The sequence below is a fragment of the Pan troglodytes genome, chromosome 7 (genome assembly GCF_028858775.2).
Source record: "Pan troglodytes isolate AG18354 chromosome 7, NHGRI_mPanTro3-v2.0_pri, whole genome shotgun sequence".
Taxonomy (NCBI): domain Eukaryota; kingdom Metazoa; phylum Chordata; class Mammalia; order Primates; family Hominidae; genus Pan; species Pan troglodytes.
Window position 1 is genome coordinate 137,689,243 of NC_072405.2, and position 12,306 is coordinate 137,701,548.

The 12,306-nt window shown below is 41.9% G+C and overlaps 1 protein-coding gene and 1 long non-coding RNA gene across 3 annotated transcripts in view; one reads left to right on the forward strand and one right to left on the reverse strand.

The window, feature by feature from the left end:
• The window catches only part of LOC100615671 (uncharacterized), a 180,845-nt gene that overhangs the window by 105,571 nt on the left and 62,968 nt on the right, over positions 1–12,306 (reverse strand). The gene's annotated exons all lie outside the window — the stretch shown is intronic.
• Positions 1,894–10,328, forward strand: POU5F1B (POU class 5 homeobox 1B). 2 transcript variants are annotated; one of them, XM_528230.9, is made up of 3 exons: positions 1,894–2,164; positions 7,995–8,129; positions 8,537–10,307. In XM_528230.9, the coding sequence occupies exon 3, from the start codon at positions 8,966–8,968 to the stop codon at positions 10,043–10,045; it is 1,080 nt and encodes a 359-aa protein (XP_528230.1). In that variant the 5' UTR covers positions 1,894–2,164; positions 7,995–8,129; positions 8,537–8,965; the 3' UTR covers positions 10,046–10,307. The 2 variants fall into 2 exon arrangements, with proteins under 2 accessions (XP_528230.1, XP_054512991.1); XM_054657016.2 differs by lacking the exon at positions 1,894–2,164 and having other exon boundaries at positions 4,238–8,129; positions 8,537–10,328.

Below are 12,306 nucleotides of genomic sequence, written 5' to 3' on the forward strand. Positions count from 1 at the left end.
AGAGAACTGAATGGAAGATACACAGCTCAAATGCGTTCCTGAGAACCCTTACATTCTATGACATCCTAGTTAATGTGCACTGGGTTGTACCAAGAGCTGTGCCTATTCAGCAGCAGTTCTCAGGCTGATGTGATGGTAGACATATGCAGTGAGATTCTCAAAGAATGTTTTTGGGGTAATTCAACTGTAATAGCAGATTTCAGAATTTTGTTTATAATGCTAATGAATGGCAAAGATCCTCTATGATTTAAGGGGAATTTTGCTTTAACATCCACTACTCTACAACACATCTGTGGATTGGGGCTGGCCAGGTAGTATTATACTCATTTTCCAGATGAGGAAACACAGCAATATCTTTGCCCATCTTAGTTTACAAAGCTCAGTGAAAACTTGTCCCTGGGTTCTGTGCCATGAATGCCAATGGCCTAGGTCTACTTCTTAGCTTGCCTTGGGGGAAATAAATTGAAAACAATGATCTCTCTGAGGAGCTACTTGTAGGAAACTCATCAGCTTTAGTTTCAGATACTTGAATAAGACGCTAGTGTCTCATTCAGCAAGTCCATCTATCAGCCAACATTTTTGTAACCCTCCCTTCTGCAAGATACTTTGCTAGCAAATGAGTGGAAAGAAGAGGTGAGGAGTGTTAGGATTTGGAGACTTGGTGACACCATATCAGATAAAAATCTTGTCCTGCCCAGTGGGAATTTACAGAAAAAAGAAAGAAAAAAAGGAAAGAAAAGACATCATTTACCAAGTGAACAGGACCTCAGGAGACCTTAAGAATATTGCAGTACCCCAGGGTTCATTATAGATGTATACCTCAAGGCTAGAAGGGACAAATGGAGAGAATATTCACTGGAACCTGGAGTCAGAGAGCCAGGTAGAGAAGGAACTGAGAGCTTTGGCCAAGGTTACCCTGAAGGGAGGGAGCAGTTGATTCTAATGGAGAACTAACCCAGAGGCTCATCAACAGGAGAGTGGAAAATAAATGGTGATATATCCATATAATGAGTAGTATACAACAATAAAGGGAATAAATTACTCAGGCATGCTACAATATGGGTAAATCTTAAAAATAAATTAAGCCAATGAAACCAGACACAGATATATACTGTATAATTCAATTTCCATGAAATTCAAGACCAAGCAAACTAATCTCTGTTGATAGAAATTATATTAGTTATCTCTTGATGTGGAGACTGAGTTGGAAGGACCATTGAGGACACTTCCGGGATGGTGGAAATGCTTTATATTTTTGACTCAGTTGTGGTTGCATGGATATATATATATATATATATATACCTGCAAGAGAAAAATCATCAAGTGGCATCTATAAAATTGGTGCAATGCATGTTTATAAATTAGATCCTAACATTTAAAAATAGAACAGGAAATGCTACAGTGAAACATGCATAGTGATTAAAATGCTGTCCTTCCAGCAGTTTTCTTCTCCACATGAGTAATGCCCTGAGAGCCTTATGCATGTGTTTTGGGGAACTGAACTACATGGTTGTAAAGAGCATGGGCTTTGCTGAGTGACAGATGTAGTTCAAATTCTAGCTCTATCACTTCTTAGATGTGTGACCTTGAGCAAGTCATATAACTTCTCTGAGCCTGAGTTTCCTCCTTGGTAAAATCTACCTCCAACATATAGTGTTGTTGTGAGAATTAAGTAATAAAATGAACGAAAGAACTTAGCCAACTTCCGGGAACACTCTATGCTCTCAATAAATATAGGCTACTGGTTATTATCATTGTTATAAATGCTGCTTTTCTGCCCTCTGCTCCACTTTACCTGCAGTGAGGACAATTCAGAGAGAGAAAAGGAGGATGGACAGAGGGAATGGATAGTATCTGTGAATTCTCTTTTCTTTTGCTTTTCCAGCAGTTTCTTATAGGGCACGTTTGAGGCTGACTGCAGTGGAAGATGTAACTGACTGGACATCATAGGGACATGGTGCATCCTGTCCCTATGATGCACCATGCCTGGCCTGAGGGCCTTCTTAATATGCAGGGCAATGGCCAGTGCTGCTGTCCCCCTGCACGCAGACTTGTCACAGCGGCACTGTGGGGCTCTGCTGGACTCATCAGTGGCTCCCTCACCCACAGCCTTCACAACTCTGACTGGAATTCTTCGCAGAGCCAGGGCACCTAAAGGCAAAAGGTGAGGCCCCCGTGGTGTCTGCCAGCCGGTTGCTTCCATAATAGAGTATTGATCTCCACCAGAAGAGTTTCAAGCCCTGTACACCCAGCATTGGCCATTAAAGGCAGGCTTCTGCAGATGGTAAATCCATCAGCTACCAGTTTGACATTAACAAGCAATTACAATGCAGTCCCTGTGTTAGCTCCACTAGGGGATATCAGAGTGATTGCTTCAAGTGGAGAAAGATGGGGGAAAAAATTTGATCAGTCCAGAGTGCTTCTCTAGAATTCAGGCCACTGAGGGTGAGACTATATGGTGTAGCAGAATGAGCACTAGATTCTGAGTTAGGAAATAAGGGAGGCTATTACTGGTGATCTATATCCATCACTTTCCTTCTGTGAGCCTTTCTGTCTTGTTTCTAAAGCAGTGGTTCTCAAGCCTGGCTTCACATTAGAATCACCTGGGAAGATTTTCAAGCTCCCAGTACCAAAACTCTGCATCAAACCATTATATCACAAACTCTGAGGGCAAAACCAAATATCCACAGTTTTTAAGGCCCTTCAGGAGCTTTCAATTTGCAGGCATAGTTGAAAACCTTGAAAATATCTGGAGAGAGGTAGCTGAAATTAGTGATCCTTAAGGTAGTAATGCATGACTTTCAAGAACGTGAATCCCTCAGGTGCAAATCATCTGAGGATCTTGTTACAATGCAGGTTCTGACTCAGTAGTTCTGACTTAGTAGGTGAGAGATCCTGCAGTTTTATAAAAGCAACCAGTGGATAGAGCTGCTGCTGGTCCTGGGACAACATTTTGAGTAACAGGAGCAAAAAGATACCTTTTCTCTCAAAAATTTGAAAAGCCCAGTGCAGCATTGTCTAATAGAACTTTCTGCACTGAGTACAGTAGTTCACGCCTGTAATCCCAGAACTTTGGGAGGCTGAGGCAGGCAGATCACTTGAGGCCAGGAGTTCGAGACCAGCCTGGCCAATGTGACGAAACCTCGTCTCTACTAAACATACGAAAATTAGCTGGGCACAGTGGCACACACCTGTAGTCCTATTTACTCGGGAAGCTGAGGGATGAGAATTGCTTGAGCCTGTGAGGCAGAGGTTGTAGTGAAAAGAGATCATGCCACTGCACTTCAGCCTCCGTGACAGAGCAGGACTGTTTCAAAAAAAGGACTTTCTGCACTGATGGAAATTTACTATGTCTGTGTTTTCCAATATGGTAATGAGCAGCAACATGTGACTACTGAAATGTGGCTAGTGCAACTGAGGAACTGAATTTTAAATTTTTATTAAATTTTAATTATTATTAAATAATTAATAATATTAATTATTGATATCACAAGTCTAGAGGTTTTAAAACATGAAGCATATAACATGGCTAAGATGGGGTGTTCATACTATCTACCCACGAGCAGGATTACACATGCTCTTCTCCAGAAATAGGCCCCAGTCCATGGCAAGAAGTTCTCTTCCTGGCTCAAATTAAGCCCAAAGTCAATATGAACAGAGTGTGTTGACTCTGGGTGGACCATGGGAGGAAAGTGACTAGAGACGCAACTGAAGAAATAATTACTGTACTGAGCCTCCTAGAACAGGCTAAGGACCCTGAGTTTTAAAATAAGGGCAATGGCAAAGATACGGCCACACCATCATGACAGTAGAGAGAGGGAACACTTAATATTACCCAGAGCTGGCAGGGAAGACAACCAGAAGAGCAACATTTGAGCTGATTCTTTAAAAAAAAAAAAAAATAGAGATACACGAGAAATCCAAATTAGGATAGAATTCCAGAAGAAGGGAGTAGCATGTGCAAAAAAAAAAGGAAGCAAAAATTAGCAAAGAGAAAGTACTAAGTGTATGTCAGAGAGTAGGGAAAGTGAGGGTCTTAAGAGGCCTTGAGAAGTCCAACCTCAACTACAGACAACAAAAGACAAAACCCATGGTGACATACCTTTTCTTATTTTAATAGATAACAGACATTATTATTAAGAACATTTTAAGAGGTAGCTTCCAAACAGGGTCACTGCCTACAGTTATACAGGGGGCACACTGCCCAATTCCAAGGCAGCTGTTTGCATCAATATAATGTAAATGGCATCCCATGGAGCTGTGCAATATGCCAGCCCTACCCCCATTTCTTTCCTTTTTAAGTTTTTTCATTAAAGTTCTTTCTCTTCTGGACAAGAAAACCCTATGATAATAGAATCTTCAAACTGAAAGCATCTATAAAATGAACCCCAGATTCCTGGGGCTTTAGACTTTCGTTAACCAAATAAGATGAGGAATTATGGGTGTCTGATGTGCCAGGTACTATTCCAATACTTAAAATATATCATCCCGTATTTCTCACAGTAGAACCATGAAGTAGAGACATTACTGCGTTTTCCTATGAGAAAATGGGACTGAGATGTTTAAGGTGGGATAGTATAGGTAGAAACTGTTAGAACAAACATACTCAGTCTTAACTAATTTCTAGATCCATGCTTTGTCCGCTCCTTTGTTATTCCTTGAAGATGTTAGGGGAAATTCATTAGTCCATTGCAATAATGTACAACTCCTGTGGAAATAACTTACATGCCTATGATTAGAACACATAGGTTCAGACATCACAAAGCTTTGATGTGCCTGAAATTCTATCAATTTACGGGGCAATGCTAGTTATCTCTTGGTGATTTGTGCCTCTGTTTGGCAGTAGTCTCTACCTTAGATCCCTTGGAAAGAGAGAAACTAATTCCTTAAAATTTTATTTGCCATCCTATCAAAATATGACTACCTAGGGGAAGAATAATTAAGTGGATCATTAACGGTGTATTTACCACATCCTGACTGGAATCATAATTATTTGCTTACCTAGATGTATACCACCCTCAGTTGTCCCACAGTAAGCTCACCCAGCTTCTCTATGTTAATTTTCAACACCATCTAAGTCTTCTTGGGTAATTTAGTCCACTACAGTAGCTTTACATATCACACACATGATAGTTATGGCCAAACCTGTATCTCCTTCCTTAATATTTCGTTATAGCATCTAACACATATATCCAGCTGGCTCTAAGACTACCACTCCTAAATGTCCTGCAGCTCCCTCTACCTTAAAATTTCCAAAACTATGTTAATTCTCTTCTCTTCTAATCTTATTTTTCCTTTTGTGTATTTTTTCTCAGTGAATCGGACCACCACCCAAATAACCTGAGTCTTCTTTGATTTTTTTCTCTTTCTCAACATCTCCAATCCCTTCTGCCCCACCTAGCCACTTCCAGTCTTATCTTTTATGGTGAGAACCAGCTTCACGTAACAGAAACTCTAAAAAAATCAATGATTTAAATAATTTGGGTATATAAATATCTCTCTCATACTAGAAGATCAGAGGTGGGAAGTCTGAGCATGATATAATGGTCATCAGGGGTCCAAGCTTCTTCATTCTGCCTCACCATCTCGCTTGCAGCTTCTGCCTAATGTTGACTTACAGTTCAAGATGGCTTCTGGAGTGCTACCGTTACATCCATGTTGTAGGCTAGAAGGAAAAGGGCAATGGCCTGAGGAGGAAGGGAGAGTTCCTGTTAACTCAGCTTCCTTTAAACAGCCTTCCCAAAAGTTTCACGTTGTATTTTTGCTGATTCTCATTGGTCACAACTTAGTGCCATGGAAGACTAGTAAATATAGTCTTTTAGCTGGATGGCCTGCTATCTTATATAAAATAAGGTTAGGTTACTAAGACAGAAAGGGAGAACAGATCTTGGGAGGCACCTAGCTGTTTTTGCCATCCCAAGTGTTGTGATCTCTACCTGCTTTCGATTTAACCTATTTGCCAGTTTCTCTGCATCCAACCATCATGGTTCTAGTTGAGGTCCAACCTCAGAGAAATAGCTACTTAAGTGATACTGGGATACTTTGTACAGAGCAAAGAAACCAGTCTTTATGCCACTTGGAATGGATTTTTCCAATTGTCCTGCCCCCACTGAAAAAAACTCTTCGTTCAGAAGAAACAATGACCAATGACGTAAGAAGGACTAATGTTTCCACCTGCCTCTCAATTTAATAGCAAGAGATTCCACATGTCAGACAGGAAAGAAGGCTAGGAAGGAAAATGAGCATTAAGATTAATAATTGATGTTAATACTGACAACAAAGACAAACAATGGTGATAAATGAAATGGCAGAACCAAGGAAATTGTTCTACTGTGATATCTTTCTTTCAAGCAGGTCAACTGTATAATTACCAAACTCAATTTCATCAGGAATTTCATCAACATCAGAGCCCCTGGGCCACCAGTCTTCAATGTTTGCTACCAGTGTGTTACTGTCTGCTTGTCATTATCTAGAGACAAAAATGGAACATTACAATGGGCTTTATGACCCTTCTGTACCTCAGCATTTCCATCCTGCTCCCTTCACCTAGCTGTACCTCATTATCTATCCCAGTGCCTGGCCTGTCATATCCCTAGAAATTATGATTGCACTAAACTAAATTAAACACAAAGACTTATTTAGCGGATTCACAATTTTTAGTTGTACTACACAGTCAAACGAGTAGACGTTCAGGTCACAAAATCTAGCCTGTCTCCCCATGAGACCACAATGCCATTGTCTGAACAGATTAAATAAAGCAGAGCATCATCTCAAACGATTTTCATGGCTCAAATCTAGGTAGCTATACTTACCAGCTGTGAGGCTTAGGCCAACCTATTAACCATCTATTTCACTTTTCTGCTAAATGAGACAATATGGACTTGACTTCATTTTGTGAGAAATAAATAAGTAACTGGTCAAACACATTTTGTGCTTCTTAAAAAAAGGTGGTACATACACACACACACACACACACACACACACACACAACACCCGCTATAATACAATATTTTCAAATGACACTAGAAATATTTTAGTCAGGTCTAAAGGAACAGAAGTTAATGATAAAATGATAAACAATAAATAACAGCTACTGTTTCGTGAGAAAATTACACACATCTTACTTGACTTAAACCTCACAACAGAATTGAGCAGAAAGTTATTACCCTGAGAAAGGGGACTTAAGGTTGGCAGGATAACAAGTGGGAGAATCTAGAGGTAAAGTCATATCTATCTTATTGGAAACACTCAAGAACTTCAAATAAGCATGAGAATTTGAGCAAGACTGAAGGAGAACGTTTAAGTTCCCTTTCCAACTCATCCCAATTCTGGAATCTAATTTCTGTAACAAGTAACTATATTCCTTACTACAGAAGTAAAGATGGCCCCATGGAGAAACTGGCAGCATGGCATGATGGAAACAGAATAGAATCAGGAATTGTTTTGTACCTGTGTGTGTGTGTGACTTTGGTGTTCTGACTCAGACACATATTTGAGACGTAGAGAGGAGAGAAGAGGGTTGCCACATTATGTAACAGAAAGGAGCCCACTGCTTAAACACTTACCTTGTGCCAAACATTGCACTAGGACTTTATTACCTGCAACCCATCCTGCAAAACTGTGAAGATTTGATATGATCATTCTCATTTTATGGTTGAGAAACAAGGGTTAAGGACAATAAAAATTTACTCAATGTTTAAACATTTGCCTGTCTTATTCTAAAGCCCCTTCTCTTCACAATCCCTTTAAGAAACGGACATCCAATATTTGAGTGGCAGAGGCAAAAACATGGCCTACCAGAACCATTATGATAGCTTTACAATATGCCCACCAATTATTTGATAGTCCTCCTGCCAAATGGTGAAGGCTAATTACCCTCCTACAGAATGTGACTCACTTCTAATGAATAAAGTATGGCACAAGTAAAAGTGTGCGATTTCAGAGACTAGGTCATAAAGAACGCAGTGGCTTCTTCCCTGCTCTCTCTTTCTTAGATCATTCTTTCTGGGGGAATCCAGCTGACATGTTGTGAGGACACTCAAGCAGCTTTATGGAAAAGCCCACATGGTGAGCAACTGAGGCCTCCTACCAACAGCCAACAAGAAACCGGGGCCTTTGACAACAGCCAAGTAAGTGAGCCATTTTGGAAAGTGGATCTTCCAGCCCCCATTAGGCTCCCAGATGACAATATCCCCTGCTCTCATCTTGACCACAACCTCATGAAATACCCTTATCCAGAATACCCAGTTAAGCCACACCACAATTGCTGTTTTACAAAACTGTGAGCTATGTGTTAGTTGTTTTTAAGCTATTAAGTTTTGAGGTGATCTATTGCACAATGATAAACAACTAATACACCCATCCAGTGCTGAAGAAAGGGGTTGTCAGGAGGGTGGAATTTGCACTATTAAATCTTCATAGAGTGCTATTTCCCCTCACTACACACTTGCCACCAACTATAAAGAATTAGGTCAGGGAGTTTCTTTGGTTGCAGCTTTGGTTGTTAATGGTAGAACCATTTCCCCACAATCTGCAGGAAATAAGAATCGGAAAGAAGGACACACCATTCCATAGCACAGAACACAAGTAGATGGCTCCCACGAAGAATCTAGGAGCGTGGTATGGCAGAAGCAGAATGGACTCAGGAATCATGGTGCCTACACTGGAATTTCAGATCGGCCACTGACACAATGGACACATTATTCAACATTTCCAAATCTTGGCGTTCTTATCCACAAAGTGAAGATAATAATTGCCAATTCACAGGTGACTATGATTTAAAGAGATTACTTTTGAAGAGTTCCTAACACATTCTATTCAACAAACATTTAATGATGCTTCAGGCACTGTGTTCATTACTAGTGAGAGTATGACACACACAGCCATATGGTCACAGAGCTTTCAATGAAAAGTAACATAATTGCTCATTTCACCAGGCCCCCGGCTTGGGGCGCCTTCCTTCCCCATGGCGGGACACCTGGCTTCGGATTTCGCCTTCTCGCCCCCTCCAGGCGGTGAAGGTGATGGGCCAGGGGGGCCAGAGCCGGGCTGGGTTGATCCTCTGACCTGGCTAAGGTTCCAAGGCCCTCCTGGAGGGCCAGGAATCGGGCCGGGGGTTGGGCCAGGCTCTGAGGTGTGGGGGATTCCCCCATGCCCCCCGCCGTATGAGTTCTGTGGGGGGATGGCGTACTGTGGGCCTCAGGTTGGAGCGGGGCTAGTGCCCCAAGGCGGCTTGGAGACCTCTCAGCCTGAGGGCGAAGCAGGAGTCGGGGTGGAGAGCAACTCCGATGGGGCCTCCCCGGAACCCTGCACCGTCCCCCCTGGTGCCGTGAAGCTGGAGAAGGAGAAGCTAGAGCAAAACCCGGAGGAGTCCCAGGACATCAAAGCTCTGCAGAAAGAACTCGAGCAATTTGCCAAGCTCCTGAAGCAGAAGAGGATCACCCTGGGATACACACAGGCCGATGTGGGGCTCATCCTGGGGGTTCTATTTGGGAAGGTGTTCAGCCAAACGACCATCTGCCGCTTTGAGGCTCTGCAGCTTAGCTTCAAGAACATGTGTAAGCTGCGGCCCTTGCTGCAGAAGTGGGTGGAGGAAACTGACAACAATGAAAATCTTCAGGAGATATGCAAAGCAGAAACCCTCATGCAGGCACGAAAGAGAAAGCGAACCAGTATCGAGAACCGAGTGAGAGGCAACCTGGAGAATTTATTCCTGCAATGCCCGAAACCCACACTGCAGATCAGCCACATCGCCCAGCAGCTTGGGCTCGAGAAGGATGTGGTCCGAGTGTGGTTCTGTAACCGGCGCCAGAAGGGCAAGCGATCAAGCAGTGACTATGAACAACGAGAGGATTTTGAGGCTGCTGGGTCTCCTTTCTCAGGGGGACCAGTGTCCTTTCCTCTGGCCCCAGGGCCCCATTTTGGTACCCCAGGCTATGGGAGCCCTCACTTCACTGCACTGTACTCCTCAGTCCCTTTCCCTGAGGGGGAAGTCTTTCCCCCAGTCTCCGTCATCACTCTGGGCTCTCCCATGCATTTAAACTGAGGTGCCTGCCCTTCTAGGAATGGGGAACAGGGGAGGGGAGGAGCTAGGGAAAGAGAACCTGGAGTTTGTGCCAGGGCTTTTGGGATTAAGTTCTTCATTCACTAAGGAAGGAATTGGGAACACAAAGGGTGGGGGCAGGGGAGTTTGGGGCAACTGGTTGGAGGGAAGGTGAAGATCAATGATGCTCTTGATTTTAATCCCACATCATGTATCACTTTTTTCTTAAATAAAGAAGCCTGGGACACAGTAAAAAAAAAAAAAAAAAAGAAAAAAGAAAAGAAAAGTAACATAATTGAGTAATAATTTTTTAAGTGTGGTAAAATGTGTGGCACATAGTAGGTATTCAATAAATACTTGGTTTTTTTCCTCCTTTTTACCTTTTCCTAGAGTGCTACTTGGTGGTAGCTGTAGTTTTTCTTCAAGACATCCTATTTGTCCTGATACAAAACCTCTTTTGACCGCTAACGGCATAGTCCGGCCCTCACCATTCCCTCACATATTCCACAAAAATGTGAGCATTAACCATTCCCCATGATACAGATAATTCATTTTTTAATTTAATTTTTTAAAATTTTATTTAATTTGTTTACTTATTTATTTTGAGACCAGGTTATGAGACTGGCTAATTTTTGTATTTTTGGTAGAGATGGGGTTTTGCCATATTGTCTAGGCTGGTCTCAAACTCCTGAGCTCAAGGGATCCTCCTGCCTGGGCCTCCCAAAGTACTGGGATTACAGGCATGAGCCATTGCACCTGGCCCAGATAATTTTTTTTTCTTTGTTTTTGAGGTAGTGCCTTCCTTTATAGCTCAGGCTGGAGTGCAGTGGTGTGATCTCGGCTCACTGCAACCTCTGCCTCCCAGGTTCAAGTAATTCTCCTGCCTCAACCTCCTGAGTAGCTGGGATTACAGGCACCCACCACCACGCCCGGCTAATTTTTGTATTTTTAGTAGAGATGGGGTTTCACCATGTTGGTCAGGCTGGTCTCGAACTCTTGACCTCAGGTGATCTGCCTGCCTTGGCCTCCCAAAGTATTGGGATTGTAGGCGTGAACCACCACGCCCGGCCCTGAAAATTCATTTTTAAAAGAACATCATATCTACCTTAAATGCATTAAGATTTCACATTAGACTCATTATTCATAGTGAACATTAGGAACTTAAGTCCACTCAGTAATAATGCACCTATTCATGACTCTTGATTCAAAGATGTGCACCTATTTACCCTGGACCAGCTCCTTGGAAGGACATGAAATAGAGGGTAATAATCACATCTTTCCAAATTTGCTATGAAACTGCATCGCCAAAAACTGAGACTCATTTTCCGATTGATGAATCAAATGACAACAAAATCTCCAGGGCATTCTGAAACCCAACAGGGATTAATGATTAGGCATACCAGTGGTAGTTAGGAGACTTGCCCAAATTTCCAGTTTTCTGCAGATGGCATCTAAGTTAGAAGACTGTCATAAATTTATTCATGGCTTGGCTTTCTGCTATTTGCTCATTGGTGACACTTTTATATAAAATGGTGTTTCCATGGCTAGGAAATCCCAGTGGAGATCAAGAAACCTGGGTTCTACAAACTAATGGGGTGACCTTTGATTAGTCCTAACTCCCTTCCTAAGCCTCAGTTTCTTTAGACATGAAATGAAAGCAATGGATTACATTGCCTTAGACTTTTTCCTAGATCGAAAATGATGTGATAATTGTGCCTTTCCAACAACAATTGATACCACTAGTGAACATTCTTTCTTAAGCACATCTATTAAGGACTTCATTTATATTATTTTTCTAATCTTTAAGCAAACTCTGAGATAAGTGACTATGATGTTTATTCCATAGGTGCAAAAGATTTGTCAAGTAACTCCCCAAAGTAAAAGGGAGGGCTGGAGTTTAGACTCATGATTGTTCTGCTCTAACCCAAGTAATTCTGGATCCCAGACTCCCCAAATGACAAGTTATTCCAGAAATACTCAGAAAAAGGAGGGTGCCGTATGTCGCACATGGAAAAATAGAAAAAGTAACAGAATCCAGCCAAAGGATTCCCAGAAATTGAGGCTCTTCTGTTCTTGGCATTTGCATCTTTGGATGTGTGTTTTTTACATTGCTCTATGCAAAAGGTATGTTTCAATGTGATTTTTTTTTTCTCCTCCCATCCTACCACTGAGGAATCACAGGGAATAGACTTGACATCTGTGAACTCAATTTACCCTAGAAAAATGTTTCAGTCACACTTAAAATAAAAAGGGCATCAATTAGA